This window comes from Littorina saxatilis, linkage group LG12 (genome assembly GCF_037325665.1).
Source record: "Littorina saxatilis isolate snail1 linkage group LG12, US_GU_Lsax_2.0, whole genome shotgun sequence".
Classification (NCBI taxonomy): Eukaryota; Metazoa; Mollusca; class Gastropoda; order Littorinimorpha; family Littorinidae; genus Littorina; species Littorina saxatilis.
Genome location: NC_090256.1, coordinates 25,432,062 through 25,452,446, shown reverse-complemented (window position 1 = coordinate 25,452,446; position 20,385 = coordinate 25,432,062). Strand labels below are relative to the sequence as shown.

Here is a 20,385-nt window from a genome sequence, read left to right as displayed (position 1 = left end):
TGAAAACATACTCTGACTTTATAGATTCATTTGTGCATTTTGTTCTAATGGAGACAGTGTCCATGACTAATTCCTCAGATTTGAGGCATCCCTCTTAGTCTTACTTAAGGCTGGCTAAGTTTGCAAACATACATTCCCTTTCTACGTTTAAATAAAAGGAAAACACACCAGTAACCAGGTTAGGTACGTTTAAATCAATATTTCGGCATGTAACGTACTGCCTTCTTCAGGATGGTATGGACAGAATGGAATATTCTCTTTCTACGTTTATTTGCGCATTTGGCCTTATATCCTTCCTTTGGATTTATGGTCGGAAAAATATTAACTTTGCAAACTAGTTTATGCAAATTACTCTAATGCAGACAGTATTCATTGCTAGTTTCTCAAATACGAGATATCCCAGCATCCCCAGACTGCTATACATCCCAAACCATTTGCTTCCGGGATTCATTTGTTGATTTGACCCCTAATGGAAATATTTCTCAAAACAAACAAGCTTATTTTTGAACAAAAGAAAAAAAAAGAATCCACATATGTTTCTGACCAAGAAACACTGCCGTTTAACATTCACAAATGCTAAAAAATGTATCCTCAAACCTTTTCTGGCCAGGGTACTTGCAGATGCACTGATTCCCAGTAACAATGCAAATGCACCTGTACTGCAAATCACATCATTGTAACCAAACAACAAGAAGGGCAAAGCCCATACGACTCACATGCTTGACCTTGACCTTTACATGACCTTGACCTTCAGGGTCAAGGTCAAATAACTAAACCTAGCATACACTAAGAACTGCTTTACATATTTTTCCTACCAAAATACATGTGACCTTGACCAAGATCAAGGTCATCCAAGGTCATGCAACACAAAGCTGTTAATTCAAGACATAGGAAGTACAATGGTGCTTATTGGCTCTTTCTACCATGAGATATGGTCACTTTTAGTGGTTCACTACATTATTTTGGTCACATTTCATAAGGGTCAAAGTGACCTTGACCTTGATCATATGTGACCAAATGTGTCTCATGATGAAAGCATAACATGTGCCCCACATAATTTTTAAGTTTGAAACAGTTATCTTCCATAGTTCAGGGTCAAGGTCACTTCAAAATATGTATACAATCCAACTTTGAAGAGCTCCTGTGACCTTGACGCAAGGTAAACCAAACTGGTATCAAAAGATGGGGCTTATTTTGCCCTATATATCATATATAGGTGAGGTATTCAATCTCAAAAACTTCAGAGAAAATGGGTAAAATGTGAAAAATAGCTGTTTTTTAGACAACATTTATGGCCCCTGCGACCTTGACCTTGAAGCAAGGTCAAGATGCTATGTATGTTTTTTGGGGCCTTGTCATCATACACCATCTTGCCAAATTTGGTACTGATAGACTGAATAGTGTCCAAGAAATATCCAACGTTAAAGTTTTCCGGACGGCCGGACAGATGTCCGGACGGACGGACGACTCGGGTAAGTACATAGACTCACTTTTGCTTCGCATGTGAGTCAAAAATGACATCATACTCACAAGGGCATCGGAAAAAGTTCTGTTTAGTCTCCTGATTGACCATGATACCCAGATCGATTTCGCTCCACCCAGGCACGACCTGCTCCACTAACAGCCATTGCCGCAAAACCCTTGTTGCATTTTCTCTGCTGCATTCTTGTGGGTACTTCTGGACACTGCATGAGACCGCGGCATTCAGCAGACTGAAAAATCGCAGAAATTGAAGGAATGCAGTGACAGTGACATCACAAGACTGAGCATCGATCTCCTTAGACACAGCTCCTCCTGTTACATGTACAACATTGTTTCTGAGGTGTAGAGATTTTGAAGGATTTATTTTGTTCTGCAAATGCGCCTTAATGGCTAACCAGTTTTGATCGTTTTAGGCGGTCCTTGGCTTTGCCTTTACCTTACCATGAAAAAGTTGAGGAGCTCTACCAAAGTTTTGACATTAGTTTTTGTGTTTAACCAACTGCCCGACGCCAAACGATATCCTGAAAGTGTTTTTGGTTACAGTAAAGTTACCTCCATTGCCAGCTAGACCACTTCTTGTTTAGAACAATAATATTACCCAAATGAAAATTGCAAGCAAAACAACAGCAGCAATAATAAAAAAAAATAAAAAAATCTGAATCAAGAAAAAAAACCGATTTCAACAAGAAACACTAACACACACGCACGCACACATGCTTGCACACACACACACTTACACGCACACACATATGCACACTAGTGTAAAGACTGGGAGGTGGGAGGTGCTGGGAGTAACTTTTAATCTAACTGACTCAATAAAGCAGAGAACAAAAAATTACCCGCAAGCATCATCAGAGGATGAGACTCTGTCAAAGTGTTTCAGACATAAGTTCGGCTGACTGCCAGTCAGCTGGGCCTTCAAGCAACTGTCCTGCCTAATTTCTCCCAAGAAATCTGCAAAAATATACACAGAAAAAAACTAAATTCATTAAATGAAATTAATGAAATTTTTCTTTAATCAAAAAAAAACTCTGACTGGGGAAAGGTGTATGTAATCAAACAGCACTTAATTTCACACAGATTTTTGAAAGAATTCCTCAGAAAGAGAGAAAAAGAGAGCATGCATGCACACACACACAAAAACCAACAACACACTTATTTCATCTGACAGCCATCAAATCTCTTATAAAATACCAGAATGAAGATCTGGTTTCAAAACCATACAGTCTTGATTCAATTTCCATTGAATCGGGCTGTGCATAGTATAATATATATATTTAATTTGCTTCTTTCTTTTCCAAAATGAAAAGTTGCAAGTTACAGAGTGAGACATTTTGTATAACTGAAATTCCTAAATCAAATACAGTGAAACTCCCATTCTAACTGCTCCAATTTGAGAAAATTAGGTCCTGAAAAGGAATGTCTTAAAAATGGAGGCATGAACATAACACCTGGACAAAAAGAGTCTAAATAAAGGGGGAGGTCGTAAAACAAGTGTGTGTGTAAGTGCATGCGCGTGTGCGTGTATGTATGTGTGTGTGTCTGGTGTGTGTGTGTGTGTGGTGTGTGTGTAAATGTGTTCAAGGGGGGCAGGGGCGGGGAACGGTTCACTGTATGGCATAGGATACAGACCATTGCACATGTGAACATCCCCAGACAAGGATTCGAATCTGTGCCGCTGAATTGTAGAAGCAACGGTGGAGGCTGAACAGGTTAACCCCAGGTCTCCCAAGTTGCGCGCAATGCACTCTGCTTTCTGGGTCAAGCGCCTGGCAGAAATACAAAATTGTTCAGACATTCTTAATATAAGTACTAACAGAAACCAAAACTGTGTATACCTACTTTTTAGTGCTGATTTAGCTCTACAAAAAAACAAAATTTCTATGAAAGAGGTTTTCAAATATCTAAAAATCTAATGTCTGTTTTCAATATAGGCTTGCACATTCATAAATGTAGAGGTAAGTTTGACACAAGCATGGTATATTTGCAAGAGAACGAGGACAAATGTCTCACATCTACACAAATAGCTGACAGTTTTATTTCAAATATGACTTATGATCATTTGGTAGAGACACTAAGCTTAATCGGAATTCATTACAAAATGGAAATAATGTTTCTTTAAGGTATCATTACAACTGATTACTACACTTTTCTGACAGACTCAACAGTAAATGTACAATTTCAATTGGGTATATCTAAACTTGAATGTTTTTTCACAGTGAAAAGTAAACAAAAACAGCCATGAACACTTACATGCAAGCGTTTTGAGGAGGTGTAGACGAATTGTTGTAAGGAGGATAATAGTAACCTGATGATGATCCATAATAGCTTGACTGTGTGGGTGTTGTGTACCATGAACCACTGTTGTAATGGGATCCACTCTGAGACGTGTACCAGGAGTTGCTGTTGTAATGAGATCCGCTCTGAGAAGGGTTCCAGGAGTCGCTGTTGTAATGAGATCCGCTCTGAGAAGGGTTCCAGGAGTCGCTGTTGTAATGGGATCCGCTCTGAGATGGGTTCCAGGTGTCGCTGTTGTAATGGGATCCGCTCTGAGATGGGTTCCAGGAGTTGCTGTTGTAATGGGATCCACTCTGAGATGGGTTCCAGGAGTCGCTGTTGTAATGGGATACGCTCTGAGATGGGTTCCAGGAGTCGCTGTTGTAATGGGATCCACTCTGAGATGGGTTCCAGGAGTCGCTGTTGTAATGGGATCCGCTCTGAGATGGGTTCCAGGTGTCGCTGTTGTAATGGGATCCGCTCTGAGATGGGTTCCAAGAGTTGCTGTTGTAATGGGATCCGCTCTGAGATGGGTTCCAGGAGTCGCTGTTGTAATGGGACCCACTCTGAGATGGGTTCCAGGAGTCGCTGTTGTAATGGGATCCACTCTGAGATGGGTTCCAAGAGTCGCTGTTGTAATGGGATCCACTCCGAGATGGGTTCCAGGAGTCGCTGTTGTAATGGGATCCACTCTGAGATGGGTTCCAGGAGTTGCTGTTGTAATGGGATCCGCTCTGAGATTGGTACCAGGAGTCACTGTTGTAATGAGATCCGCTAGATGGATACCAGTGGGATCCACTAGAATAATGCGATGAACTGCCTCCATAGTCTGGCATACTGGGACCATGGTACATGTCATAACCACAGCGATACTTCATGATGTATGCATATGCATCTGGGTTCTCACACGGGTTGGTGCTCAACAGATCAACCATTGAAGGCGCTCGGTGGTCTGGAAAAAACAACAGCAGAAAAAATTATTTTGTATGTTTTTGTGGGTTATTTTATGGTAATTTATTTTCTTTATTTGGTGTTTAACGGCGTTTTCAACCACGAAGGGTTATATCGCGACGGGGAAAGGGGGAAGAGGGGATAGAGCCACTTGTCAATTGTTTCTTGTTCACAAAAGCACTAATCAAAAATTTGCTCCAGGGGCTTGCAACGTAGTACAATATATTACCTTACTGGGAGAATGCAAGTTTCCAGTACAAAGGACTTAACATTTCTTACATACTGCTTGACTAAAATCTTTACAAAAATTGACTATATTCTATACAAGAAACACTTAACAAGGGTAAAAGGAGAAACAAAATCCGTTAGTCGCCTCTAACGACATGCTGGGGAGCATCGGGTAAATTCTTCCCCCTAACCCGCGGGGGGTATGGTAATTTTGCAACGGAAAAATGTACTCATTGCTTTCTGAGGAAGTCATCCCATTAATTCTGCATAAGTCATGCCTTCAAAATGTAAAAATTCAGTCCGAACATGCCTTTGAAAAACTCATCAACCCCTTGACCTCAGACTGCCTTTCTCATTTCAAAACCAAACAGGAAAGACATTCCCAAGAGCTTTTTTCACCTTTGCCTAGAAATGACTCCGCAAGTTACAATCCTCACTTTGAAGCCAAAGACAATCAAGAAATAACAAACATGCACATCTGCACATTACTTTGTGTGAAATGTGTCAACAACTAACCAAGCTAATTTCAAAGCTGAAGGTAATAAAGAGACAGAATTAATACTCACATCTGCACATGACCGGCAGAGAGGTGTACCAGGAATCCCCGCCACCACCATATGAACTGCTGTAGTCATGCGGCGGGTGGTAGTCGGTTGATGAGGCGTAGTAACCTGAAGGTTCATCATGCCTTGATCCGGCGCTGTATGAAGGATCAAGGTAACTACTGGAAGAATGTCCGTAGTAGTCTGAAGATGATCGGTGGTATTTTGAGTCGCTGTATGGGTCATACGAGCCACTTGAACCGTACACACTGGAAGAATGTCCGTAGTAGTTCGAAGATGATCCGTGGTATTTTGAGTCACTGTAAGGGTCATATGAGCCACTTGAACCATACACACTGGAAGAATGTCCGTAGTAGTCTGAAGATGATCCATGGTATTTTGAGTCGCTGTACGATGGATAGTATCCACTTGAACCATACGCACTGGAGGAATGTCCGTTGTAGTCTGAAGATGATCCGTGGTATTTTGAGTCGCTGTACGATGGATAGTATCCACTTGAGCTGTACATACTGGATGAATGTCCGTAGTAGTCAGAAGATGATCCGTGGTATTTTGAGTCGCTGTACGATGGATAGTATCCACTTGAGCTGTACATACTGGATGAATGTCCGTAGTAGTCAGAAGATGATCCGTGGTATTTTGAGTCGCTGTACGATGGATAGTATCCACTTGAACCATACGCACTGGAGGAATGTCCGTAGTAGTCTGAAGATGAACCATGGTATTTTGAGTCACTGTACGATGGATACCAGCTACTAGAACCATGCATGCCAGATGAAGAACCATAGTGGTTTGAGTATGAGTCACTGTGGGACGGATAGTAATAGCTGCTGGAGCCATAATAGCTTGATCCGCCATTGCCATTAGATCCACTGGTGTAGAAGAGCCAGTAGTTGTTCAATGCCATCCGTTCAATATCATCTTCATGGCAGCGATAGTTGTTAACTTTCATTACAAAGGACGCACACTTCAGGAATGCTGCATAGTGGCTGAAAAGGAAAATATAAAACACATTTTAAAATCAGACTTTGCCAATAACTGATATGAATCATAATGCACGCACACACACAATCTACAACAGACATACTTCCTGTACCTGCAAGCACACACAGACGCACGCACGCACACATGCACGCACGCACGCACGCACGCACACACAAACACACACACAAACACACACACAAACCACACACGCACGCACGCACACACACACAAACACACACACACACAAACAAACAAACAAACAAACAAACAACAACAACAAACAACAACAAGTCAATTCTATACCTGCATTGATCAGTGTATGAGTACTTGGCAGTGTCGAGGGCAGCCATACAAGGTCCCGACACTTGCCTCCACACACTGTTCCAGTCAGGACAAGGCCACAGCTCCGATGGTCCTGTGGTGTTGTGGTCAGGTCCAGGGGTGTCTTTGTGAAAGCAAACGTAAATTAATATTAATGGCCACTGGAAATTTTGTAGAAAAAAAAGATTAATCCTTGTTCAGACGCAGATAAAAAAATAAAATAAAATACTCGCAAGCAGGCAGTCATTAACACATGCACATGAGCACCAGTGAACAAATGCAATGTCGCCACCTCCCGAGTCATATGTCATTTCCAATCAATAAGATTTCAGCCAGCTTTCTTAACAATCGGCACACAAACGGACACCACCATCAATACACCCTTTCGGAGTCTCAGGCGAGAGCAAATCCCATTGCATGCTGGGATTGCAAATTGTACCAAACACGAGGTCTTCAGAAGAGGTACATTGCCGATTGCGTTCAAGTTTTCCCTCGTAAGCTCTTATCTCTTTGATATTTCTGTGGTTTTTGTCCCACGATAGTCACTGCTCTTTGTGTACGGTACACTCCAGAGTGTTTGGTACAACGGAGCGCCCCCTGCCGCCAAAAATGTAACTAGCCGCGCATGCGCACTCGAAACTCCGAAGGGGTGTATAAGTATACACTATACAAGTTCATATGCATCACCTTTCCTTAAGGCAAAAAAAAAAAAGTCTGTTTGCGGTAACATAGGCCCAAAAAATATGGTCGGTAGGTCGGTTTTTGTTGTTGTTTTTTTTCCAAAAAACCCATATTTTTAAGTTATTTTGCCAAAAAACAAAGACATTTTTTTTTGTTTTAAATTATTTTATTTTTTCCCCCCGCCAAATGCCAAAAAAAAGTCTAGGGGCGCGCGAAAAAATAGGGTCGGTCGGGATACCGTAAACAGACTATTTTTGTTTGTTGGCCTAAACAAAATTTGAATCAAAAACCAAATATTTCCTGCTCTAGCACCATATAAAAATGTTAAAGAAAACAATGATTTCCTGCTTATTCACCTGAACATGACCCCAATGTGACCTTAAAATTTAAAATCTACTCACCAGCATAACAAGTGACTTCTGCGAGGTGCTCAGAGCATTTACTGGCTGCGCGGCGTGGGAAGTCATCATTCGACAGGTAGTACAACTGCTCATAACTCCATCCCTGCAGACACTGCATCACGTTCAGCGAAGGGCTATCTGTCGAGCACTGAAGGTACGGAGACCATGCCTCGTTGAACTGTGGTTCTGGCAGCCTATAAGTGTCCATGGCCAGGAATCCTCCCTTTGTGTAGTTCATCATGCGGCAGAGAGCGCCGGCAAAGGCATCGTCGTAGTTCCAGGCACTGCATAGGTAACCTGTGCGGTTGTCCTTGCGTGCAACGACACGGCCCGTAATCGTGCCACTGGTGGAGGACACTGTGTCGGCCAGGAACAGCTTGACGTCTGTGAGAGGATATCAATTTGCCATAATACTGTGTTTGCGTTATTGGACAATTTCAGGATTTTGTTGTTGGTTTTGCTGTGAAAATAATGGAACAGAAATCATTAACCAGTTAGTCTAACCTGCTTTTATTGCATTTGACAGTTTTTCATGCCCCCAAAAAGTGATTGCTTTGTGATTACAGCTTCATTTGCTAAAGTGATTCATGACAGATTGAATGACAATAACATTGATAGGCAGACTGCTCCATTTGAAAACTTTAAGTTTTGATCAGGGATTGACACCTTTCCAATGCCCAATTGAAGCCCGACAGAGCGAAGCAATATTTCATTTCATAAAGTCCCTCTTTTTACAATATCAATGTCTAAATCAACAATGTGTTCGGAACTTACACTGGTCTTGGGAGTAGCACTTGACACTCGCTGCAGCTTGCGTATAGCACTGCGTGTTGTTAGTAGACAGGGAAACGTCACAGTCGTAAAAACTGGCAGCATTTTCAGGGCATGAAACCTTATGCACCCAGTACGGGAATCGGCCGCTAGGGGGGGCAGTGTCACGGGAGCGGAAACCCCCTATGTATCCCTGACTTTTGCAGAACAGTTCGGCCACTGTGTCGTTGAAGTCATCCCAACATGCCATTCCCCACGTTCCATAACGTTTCACCATCACACGACCGCCCAGATCCAGCATCCACTCTTCAAGGTTGCCTAAGAAGATGAAACAGGTTTTGGTTATTTCAAGTTGTTTACCACATTCACTGGAAGTATTGGCAATGGAAATCTTTACAGTTGTACCCACCACCCCCCCCCCTTTTTTTTATAAGGAATTAATGTGACCTCATATACACAGACATTTGCAGACTGACAGTTAGACTGACTGACATTTGCAGGCATGCAGGCAGGCAGGCAGGCAGGCAGGCAGACAGACAGACAAACAGACAGACAGACAGTCACACACAGCAACAAACACTGCCTGCTTCAAAGAAAGCAGCACAACACACACTATTACTGCACCCACAACACAGAAACTCATGTTGCGATGCACTGACCCTTAGGCAGGAATCCCTCGTAGCAGTGAACAGTGCTTAGTTGGTTACTGGTACGGCTGTAGTTCTCAGAAGTGTCAACACACATCCCCACAAGCTGGCCGGCTTCAATGCAGGTGGAATTTAGTGTCACAGGGCTGCTTGCTTGATGCCCGACAAATAGGTTTGGAGAGAGTGGCAGAGCCTGCACCATGACAGAGCCGGTTGCTTGCTCACAGAGTGTGTTCAGGGCCTCGTCAGTCAGACCATCTGCACTAACGTCTTTGTATTTGCCATCGTAGTTCATCTGCAGAACACCTGTCCTGTTTTTGAAGCCCATGCTCAGCCTCACTGCAAAGATGCAATTTAACATCAGTCTAATTCTACACAAAAACATTATACCATATACATTAAACATTATATTAATTTCATACCATCCTGACAAAGGCAGTTCATGTGCCGAAATATTGAGAGAAAAAAATCTAACCTGGTGACTGATGTGTCCACTTTTGTTTGAAAACATTATACAGTGGAACCCCCCTTTTAAGCCCTCCAATAATCTGAGAAATCAGGTTTTAAAAAGGAGGGAGTCTCACATTGGGGGGTCTTAAAAGGGGGGTTCCACTGTATCAAAAAGTCCTTAAACAAATTTTATAATACAATCGAACCTGCCCAAGCCAATACCTCTCGATACCGACCACCTGCCCCCAACGACCACCCCAAAGGGTCCCTAACACCGACCACCTGCCCCCTACGACCACCCCAAAGGGTCCCTAACACCGACCACCTGCCCCCAACGACCACCCCTAAGGGTCCCTAACACCGACCACCTGCCCCCTACCACCACCCCAAAGGGTCCCTAACACCGACCACCTGCCCCCTACGACCACCCCAAAGGGTCCCTAACACCAACCACCTGCCCCCAACGACCACCCCAAAGGGTCCCTAACACCGACCACCTGCCCCCAACGACCACCCCAAAGGGTCCCTAACACCGACCACCTGCCCCCAACGACCACCCCAAAGGGTCCCTAACACCGACCATCTGCCCCCAACGACCACCCCAAAGGGTCCCTAACACCGACCCCCAACGACCACCCCAAAGGGTCCCTAACACCGACCACCTGCCCCCAACGACCACCCCAAAGGGTCCCTAACACCGACCACCTGCCCCCTACGACCACCCCAAAGGGTCCCTAACAAGTTTTTTTCTGTATATTTCCCTTTCCATAGCAATTAACTACATGTCCATAACATCCACTTTTGGTCGGTCCCACCAGTGGTTGTTATAGACAGGTTTGACTGAAGTAAGAATTCTAAGCTCCATGCCCTATCATCCCCTTATTTTATACTCCACTCATAAAACACACTTATTTTACATTCCTTCTTGCATCTGAGGATGAAAGTCACTTGTTCAATTCACTGCCTTAATCTCTCAGGAGCCAGGAGACAGGTTCCGCATGACTGTTGTTGGTCTTCATAGTTAGAGCGCTTACATCTGTGTTTCTTAGATCTTGTCATTACAGTGGAGCCCCCTTTTAAGACCTCAGCCTGTTTTCTCAGACTTTCTGTTCAATTAGCCTTTGTAAAGTTACTCCCATTGTAAGGCTTCTTCCTTTTCAAGACCTGATTTTTCTCAGATTGTCTTAAAAGAGGGGTGCCACTGTAGTTAGGTTTGATCAGCAAGGTACAAACAGATCTGATACTTTCTTTCTTTCTTTCTTTATTTGGTGTTTAACGTCGTTTTCAACCACGAAGGTTATATCGCGACGGGGAAAGGGGGAAGAGGGGATAGAGCCACTTGTCAATTGTTTCTTGTTCACAAAAGCACTAATCAAAAATTTGCTCCAGGGGCTTGCAACGTACTATATTACCTTACTGGGAGAATGCAAGTTTCCAGTACAAAGGACTTAACATTTCTTACATACTGCTTGACTAAAATCTTTACAAAAATTGACTATATTCTATACAAGAAACACTTAACAAGGGTAAAAGGAGAAACAGAATCCGTTAGTCGCCTCTTACGACATGCTGGACATAGATCTGATACCAGGCATCTCTTATTTGCTTAATTACTACAGTGATAAACGAGTCCTTTCAGGACCTCCAAAAATCTGAGAAACTCAATCTTTAAAGGGAGAATGTCTTGAAATGGAAGTAAAGTTGTAGGCATTGTTAACAAAACATTTAAACAAGTCACGTAAGGCGAAATTACTACATTTAGTCAAGCTGTGGAACTCACAGAATGAAACTGAACGTAGTCCGCCGCTAGTGCAAAAGGCAGTGAAAGTGACGAGCCTGTTTGGCGCGGTAGCGGTTGCGCTGTGCTTCATAGCGCGCTTTACTGTACCTCTCTTCATTTTAACTTTCTGAGCGTGTTTTTAATCCAAAAATATCATATCTATATGTTTTTGGAATCAGGAACCGACAAGGAATAAGATGAAATAGTTTTTAAAACGATTTCGGAAATTTAATTTTAATCATAATTTTTATATTTTTAATTTTCAGAGCTTGTTTTTAATCCGAATATAACATATTCATATGTTTTTGGAATCAGAACACGATGAAGAATAAAATAAAAGTAATTTTGGATCGTTTTATAAAAAATCAATTTTAATTACAATTTTCAGATTTTTAATGGCCAAAGTCATTAATTAATTTGTAAGCCTCCAAGCTGAAATGCAATACCAAAGTCCGGCCTTCGTCAAAGATTGCTTGGCCAAAATTTCAATCATTGAGGGTGTGACAGTGCCGCCTCAACTTTGACAAAAAGCCGGATATGACGTCATAAAATACATTTATCGAAAAAATGAAAAAAACGTCTGGGGATATCATACCCAGAAACTCTCATGTAAAATTTCATAAAGATCGGTCCAGTAGTTTACACACATACACACACACACACACACACACACACACACACACACACACACACACACACACACACACACACACACACACACACACACCATGACCCTCGTCTCGATTCCCCCTCTATGTCAAAACTTGACTAAATGTAAAAACTAGGGGCTTAAAAGGGGCATGTTCTTTACTCCGGTTGATATGCATACAGTGGAACCCCCCTTTAAGACCTCCAAATGTAAGGCTTCCTCCCTTTTAAGACCCTGTTTCCTCAGACTTTTAATCATAACCTCTGTAAATGTAGCCCCATTTTAAGACCCTCCTTTTTAAGACCTGATTTACTCAGATTGTTTTAGGTCTTCAGAGGGGGTTCCCCTGTATCCGCTACAGCCATAAACTCAATGTTTCTATAACAAAATATTGTAAAGTAAATACAAACATATGCAACAGCATTCAACAGACAGTAGGCAGAGACACATAAATCATCAGACAACGTACCTGCACTGTTAAAGCAGAAGGCTTTAGCGTAACCACCGTAGCATGGCGGTAGCATGTCCTGCGTGTAATTTTCTGCCATGTAGTTCCTCACAGGGTACCATTCTCCCTGGTGACAAGCCTCCAAGCTGGCAGAATCCTTGTCACAGTTATATGCAAACTTCGTTCCCCACACCGTCCCCTTGTCTGGGAGAGGTAGCTCTTCAGGATACCTACACAAAACAATGATTAACACAGTAAGTAATAAAAGCAGGTGGCAAACCACACATATGATGCTTTCTGGAACAGTACTGAACCCACTGTTGTGAGAAAAGGGTGATGTTGATAGCACAACCAATATTTAACAAGTTAAGCATAGAAAATACAGTGGTTCTTGTGATGATAGAACACCCTTAGGACCAACCTGATCGAGGTGTCGAGGTGCAGTACATTGCAGGCGGCCTGTCATGACAGGTATAATTAAGTCAGGATATTAATGAACACAGGCAATAAAAAAGGTGTTGTTGGGAGGTGTCCTCCCTACCAGTTGAGCGGCCAGCTCAGATCTGGAGGTGACTTTAAGGCACTGCTGTTGTACACGGCTGAAACCTATATTTTCACAAAAGCTTAACGTCTGTACTTTTGAATGATACCATAGCCTGAATGGGGGGGGGTAAAAACAGTCATACACGTAAAAACCCACTTGTGCAAAAGCATGAGTGAACATGGGGGTTTCAGCCCATGAACAAAGAAGATGAAGAAGAAGAAGAATGCTGATCACAAAAGTGGCCGTGAGCAGCAGCTATAATCCACAACTTTTGGTCAAAAATGTACCCACTGAATTAAACAAGAAGGGCAAAGCCCATACGACTCACATGCTTGACCTTGACCTTTACATGACCTTGACCTTCAGGGTCAAGGTCAAATAACTAAACCTAGCAATGACATCATACACTAAGAACTGCTTTACACATTTTTCCTACCAAAATACATGTGACCTTGACCCAAGGTCAAGGTCATCCAAGGTCATGCAACACAAAGCTGTTAATTCAAGACATAGGAAGTACAATGGTGCTTATTGGCTCTTTCTACCATGAGATATGGTCACTTTTAGTGGTTCACTACCTTATTTTGGTCACATTTCATAAGGGTCAAAGTGACCTTGACCTTGATCATATGTGACCAAATGTGTCTCATGATGAAAGCATAACATGTGCCCCACATAATTTTTAAGTTTGAAACAGTTATCTTCCATAGTTCAGGGTCAAGGTCACTTCAAAATATGTATACAATCCAACTTTGAAGAGCTCCTGTGACCTTGACCTTGAAGCAAGGTAAACCAAACTGGTATCAAAAGATGGGGCTTACTCTGCCCTATATATCATATATAGGTGAGGTATTCAATCTCAAAAACTTCAGAGAAAATGTGAAAAATGTGAAAAATAGCTGTTTTTTAGACAACATTTATGGCCCCTGCGACCTTGACCTTGAAGCAAGGTCAAGATGCTATGTATGTTTTTTGGGGCCTTGTCATCATACACCATCTTGCCAAATTTGGTACCGATAGACTGAATAGTGTCCAAGAAATATCCAACGTTAAAGTTTTCCGTCTGTCCGGACGGACGAGTACATAGACTCACTTTTGCTTCGCATGTGAGTCAAAAACTATGCTTCTTAGACATTAGCAGTCTTTTCAAAAACAGTCAAGTACAGTGGAACCCCTCTTATCAGACACCCCAAAATATGAAAAAAATCATGTTTTACAAAGGAAGGAATCTTAAAATGGGGCTAAATTTACAGAGGTTAAGCCCAGAAGATAGAAATTAAGGTCTTAAAAAGAGGGAAGACTTAATTTGGGGGATCTTAAAAAGGGGGTTCCACTGTACAGTTCAAAAGTAGACTTTAAAGCACAATTTCAGACAAGCACGACGCAATGACACAGCCAAAATATCAGTCTTACCTTTCTCCACCGTACATGCCCAGGCTGCGACAGAGAACATCGTAGTGAACTTCATTCATGTCCTCTGCACACAGAAGGCCTTCCGTGTTGTTGTAGGTAACATGCACCAGACCGTAATTGTCACTGTTTCCTTCCAGCGTGTACTTGGCCACTGCACAGTTCAAGTCAGACAATTGTTCAGCCTGGGAGAAAAAGGCTATGAATCATTTGACACCCATCCAACCAAATTCTACAAAGGGGCCAAGCAGGCATTGCCTCCCCCCCCCCCCTCTGTGTGTGTGTGTGTATGTGTGTGTGTATGTGTGTGTGTGTGTGTGTGTGTGTGTGTGTGTGTGTGTGTGTGTGTGTTCTTGGCCGCTGCACAGTTCAACTGAGACAATTGTTCAAGTAAAACAATGTGTCAATTTTCTATTTAGTTTGAACATTTTATGTTTTTTCATATGTGCATGTGTAGAGTTCAGACTGGGAGAAAAAGACTATGCGTCATTTGACACCCACTCAACCAAATTCCACAAAGGACCAAGCAGGCATTGCCCTCGAACCCCACAACCCCCCCATTTTTAGAAAGAAAAAAAATCAAACATTACTCACAGTCATCAGTGTTGTAGCAGCGAACAGCAGCATCTTTTCGGTAAGCGCAGATGTCAGACTGCAGTGGTGTGTAGTTGCAGTTCTTCAGACTGCTGTCCTCTTCTCTGCATGTCACATTGTGGATCAAGTGTGGACGGTATCTGCTCCTGTCCTTTGTCCAAGCAAAGCCCCCATCGAAGCCTGTGATTAAGACACGAGTGTTAAAGGTGCTGTGGTACCCCTTTTCAGTCCCCCCGCCCCATCCTTCCCCCGATTTACTTTTAGGCACATCTTCTTTTCAAACCTTTTTATCAGATTTCCTGTATATATTGTCTAAATTTCTCAGAGTTCTTTTCCACTGTACCATCCTTCCTGCATACACTTTGTTCACCACCACCACATATCTGGTAAGGCTTTTGCATGGAATAAGACTATCCTTCAACTAGAAAACACACACACACACACACACACACACACACACACACACACACACACACACACACACACACACACACACGCACGCACGCACACACACACAAACGCATGCACGCACACACTCACACTTTCTGCTCATAGTGGAATTAATTTTCCAAATGACACCTTTGTCAATCTATAAATTCAATTCAGCAAAAGGAAAGTATAGAAAGCACACACCTCGAGACCTGCAGATGGTGTTTGCTTCAGAATCAGTCCAGCTGTCCGAACAGATTGTGCCCCACTCTCCGTCGTAATACGTCAACACTAGCTGGATATCGTAAGGTCCCCCATAGGGATTGTGCAGTCGCACATCCAACTCTGCAACTGTGTGGGAATAAAAGAAAGAAAAAAACAGTAAGGGATAATTCATTTCATCTCTCAGGTGCCAACAGGACCAGTTCCCCAAACTCTTGCTTACTGTTGTTGTTTGTATGTAGAGCGCGTACTTCCCTTTATTCGTTATACTTATAATGATAGCATATATAGCGCGAACCACGAAGAATTATGCTCTCCACTGTTAACTATGAATAAAACATCTATAACCATGCAGAGAAAGTGTACTCCCAATGTAGACCTATCTCTATTCATATCACCCCCCCTCCCCCTCTTTTTTTTTTAACTCATGCTGAATTAATGTCTTCCACTCTGTGGACATTGTTGGCGACCATATGTGAAGACAGGCCTCTCTCACTAGTGATTGGCCTATAGTGTCACGTCGGAAAGATTTGTAAGAAAAACAACTCGACTTTCACAACCCATAATAACCCGACAGAGTTACTTCCCAACATCGTCTATTTAAGACTTTACCCCTTCTAAAACCTCGTTTTGTCCATGATTTTCTGTTCATAGCGTCTGTAAATTCATTTCTATTTTAAGACCTAAGATAGTTTCTTCGATTTTTCATAGTCTACAAAAAAGAGAGGTTATCCACAAAATGATTATTTTTTCATGAAAGCTGAAGACAAGTTCACCTCCTTGTTCTACATCATGGTTGCAGTGGACGACAGCAGGGGCCTGACAGTATCTGGGCCCCTCGTACACTTTGCACTCCGAAAATGCAGTCTCCTGTCCGGAGCAGTTGACTTGGTAGGAATTCTGGAGATAGCCGTTGTCATAGGGATTGAAGTTCAATGATATGCCTCCCTGGGGAAAGCCAATCTCCTGGCAGAACAGGTCGGCTATGAAATTGTCAAACCCAATCCGGCAGAAGGGGTAGGCTTCTGGTGCAGGGGATTTGTCCCCCCTTCTGAAGACTTGAGCTATACCCGATGAGTTGAAAAGTCCTGTGTGGAGTTTCACTGAGAAAACAAAAGAAGCAGAGCAATTTGACAAATGAGATATAGAGGCCCCTCCGATGAGAGGTTGCCTCCCAATAAAAGACACCTTCAGATCTGTTGTCTATAAAGTTGACAAAAACATACCTGCCATGAGAGGACACCTTCTCTGTGGGGACACAACTGGCTGGTCCCAAAGGGGGTCTTGTCATCACTGGTACCATTATACTTCCAAGAACCACTTTATTGCACAGCAGATCCCCACTTTTCCGACCCCACTATTTAAGACTTTCCTCATTTTAAAATCTATCCTTCTTAGAGTTTCTGTTCACAAAGTCTACAAATTTACCTCCACTTTAAGAATTCTTCCTTTAAAAGACCTGGCTTTCTTAGAGTTTTGGCAATCTTAAAAGGGGGCTCACTGTTTTGCACGTATACATACCATCTCACTGTGATTTAACAATCCCCAGTTTTAAACTTACCCCGGCGGGGATGTAGCTCAGTCGGTAGCGCGCTGGATTTGTATCCAGTTGGTCGCTGTCCGCGTGAGTTCGTCCCCACGTTCGGCGAGAGATTTATTTCTCAGAGTCAACTTTGTGTGCAGACTCTCCTCGGTGTCCGAACACCCCCCGTGTGTACACGCAAGCACAAGACCAAGTGCGCACGAAAAAGATCCTGTAATCCATGTCAGAGTTCGGTGGGTTATAGAAACACGAAAATACCCAGCATGCTTCCTCCGAAAACGGCGTATGGCTGCCTAAATGGCGGGGTAAAAAACGGTCATACACGTAAAATTACACTCGTGCAAAAAACACGAGTGTACGTGGGAGTTTCAGCCCACGAACGCAGAAGAAGAAGAAGAAGAAACTTACCCCCTTTTAAAACCCTCTGTCACATTTTCTGTTCATAATGTTTGTAAAATGTCCATTTTTTAAGATTCCCTCCCTTTATAACCTGATTTTCTCAGATTTTGGGCAATCTGACAAAGGCTGTTCCACTACATAACATAATGGGACACGGAAACTTGTCTCACCTTGCTTGTCAAAGCAGAAGACCTTGACCAGATTGCCATGCTTGCCGTCGCAGACCTGGCCCAAACGCATGCCGTCACTGTTGTTGGGCCAAACGGAGGGTCCAAACTGCCACTGAAAGTACGCACATGCCTCCACATCCCGGCCTGGCCCGTCACACTGCAAGTAGTTCCTCCACACATTCATGGGTGCGGGTGGGTCCAAGGGAAGTGGGTAGAGTGTACCTCCGTTGACAAAGCCAGCAGCGCGGCAGAGACTTGCCGCCTCGTCCCATCCAGTGTAGCTTGAGCAGACCAGACCCGTCGGGCCTTGACGCGTCATGTTGATGTAGCCGTACGACACTCCTGGCTTGGCTGGCACCAGCTCGTACTTCAGCTCTGTTGGAAAAAATATTTGTTAGTTAATGAAAAATGTGAAAGTCTATCTTTCATGTGGAGCGCAATGTAACTGCTCCTTCAAGATGCCATGTATCGACTGCTTATTGACTTTCCCTTCTTTGAGCAATGTGATGTCAGAGTTGAAGTAAAATTCATGTTTAGGCAGCTGGCTGAGATTACAAAAGTGTGAGCATTTAATCGTAAAAAATAAGAGGAACTCTCACGAACTCTAACAAAATATAACATTTAACACAGATCTCGACAGTCAGTATTCAACCTGACTGCCAACCTGGTTTCGTAGATTAGAACAATGGCTGTCTCTCTCTCTTTGAAATGTCTGACTGTGGCCATAACACTGACACTGGGGCCACGGACTTGAGCTACCCCAGAAGAAGGAATTACCAATTTCCAAGGTAAAACAAACACACACACAGAGACACACAGAGACACACACTTCAAAACTGATCACCACTCACCACCATTGTAGCAGGTGACAGCCGCGTGATCATCATATTCGCCACAGGTAGCAAAACTGTCGTAGCGACACTGGTTGAGAGCTCTTTCAGACCCAACACATCTGAAGTTGCTTGCACCTGGTGGACGTGTCTGGCGCCTGCCCATGTACTTACTACTGCTGCCACTCCTGGAATAAAATCACCAAATACCCAAATATCTTGATTACTGACAACGACAACAAAAAGTTCAACTTCTCTTGTTGAGCAGTTCAGTGTGAACATAGCAGTTAACGCAAAATAAACCCAAGCAAATAATGATGCAATGAAACACATCTTCACACACATTCTTGTACATGCATGCACACACATGCATGCATGCACACACACAATGAGAACATGCATACAAACATGGACACACACATATGTACACATCTACCAACATCAATCCCATACACACAATAATACAAACACCCACCACTCACACAAACACCCACCACACACACAAACACCCACCACACACACAAACACCCACCACACACACAAACACCCCCCATACACACAAACACCCACCACACACACAAACACCCACCACACACACAAACACCCACCACACACACAAACACCCACCACACACACAAACACCACACAACCCCCTACCTTTGCCCACAACCTCTTCCCACACGCCTCACAAAAGACCCACAAGACACAACATCAATATAATAACTCCTACCCCAAACCGAAGCCCCCACCACCTTTCCCCAGTTCCTCACACAGGCACACTCATAACATAACCCTCTGATCCCCCCTTCACCACACTCGCAGCCACATACACACAGACCCTACACACTGACCTGTTGAAGGCTCGTCCTGCCTCAAAGCCAAGCCAACCCTCCCATCCCCCCTTCAACACACTCGCAGCCACATACACACAGACCCTACACACTGACCTGTTGAAGGTTCGTCATGCCTCAAAGCCAAGCTGACCCTCCCATCCCCCCTTCACCACACTCGCAGCCACATACACACAGACCCTACACACTGACCTGTTGAAGGTTCGTCCTGCCTCAAAGCCAAGCTGACCCTCCCATCCCCCCTTCACCATACTCGCAGCCACATACACACAGACCCTACACACAGACCTGTTGAAGGCTCGTCCTGCTTCAAAGCCAAGCTGCCTGCAGACAACGTTGGCATCGTTGGTGTCCCAGCCACTAGCACACACTGACACCAAGCCGCTTGCGTTACGGACCAGCACTTCCCCTTCCTGTCCCACCAGCATTCCAGCATCTGTGAAAGAGAAGGGGTAGGGAGGAAGGAGGAGATGCAGGAATGACAAAATATTGTACATAGACCAGCTCCTTTTAAGACCCCTCAGTGTAAGGCTCTCTCTCCCAAGACCTCTGAATGTAAGGCTCCCCCTTTTAAGATCCGTTGATGCAAGATTCTTCCTTGTAAGATCCCTCTATGTGTATCCCTTTTAAGATTTCTCGATGTTTAGCTGGGCTCCCCTTTTAAGATTCCTCGATGTAAGGCTCCCCTTGTAAGATCCCTCTACGAAAGACTCCCCCTTTCAAGATCCCTCGATGTCAGACTCCCCTTTTAAAGATCCCT

At 43.5% G+C, this 20,385-nt stretch overlaps 1 protein-coding gene across 1 annotated transcript in view; it reads right to left on the bottom strand.

The window, feature by feature from the left end:
• The window catches only part of LOC138983054 (uncharacterized), a gene marked incomplete at its 5' end in the record, with an annotated part of 181,271 nt that overhangs the window by 29,041 nt on the left and 131,845 nt on the right, over nucleotides 1–20,385 (bottom strand). The window contains 17 exon segments of the mRNA XM_070356456.1: nucleotides 1,531–1,712; nucleotides 2,322–2,436; nucleotides 3,115–3,251; nucleotides 3,736–4,711; nucleotides 5,505–6,490; nucleotides 6,789–6,930; nucleotides 7,889–8,272; nucleotides 8,663–8,977; nucleotides 9,319–9,645; nucleotides 12,655–12,863; nucleotides 14,591–14,741; nucleotides 15,182–15,361; nucleotides 15,815–15,961; nucleotides 16,609–16,935; nucleotides 17,945–18,319; nucleotides 18,796–18,962; nucleotides 19,914–20,061. Coding sequence (XP_070212557.1) covers nucleotides 1,531–1,712; nucleotides 2,322–2,436; nucleotides 3,115–3,251; nucleotides 3,736–4,711; nucleotides 5,505–6,490; nucleotides 6,789–6,930; nucleotides 7,889–8,272; nucleotides 8,663–8,977; nucleotides 9,319–9,645; nucleotides 12,655–12,863; nucleotides 14,591–14,741; nucleotides 15,182–15,361; nucleotides 15,815–15,961; nucleotides 16,609–16,935; nucleotides 17,945–18,319; nucleotides 18,796–18,962; nucleotides 19,914–20,061 — 5,268 coding nt within the window.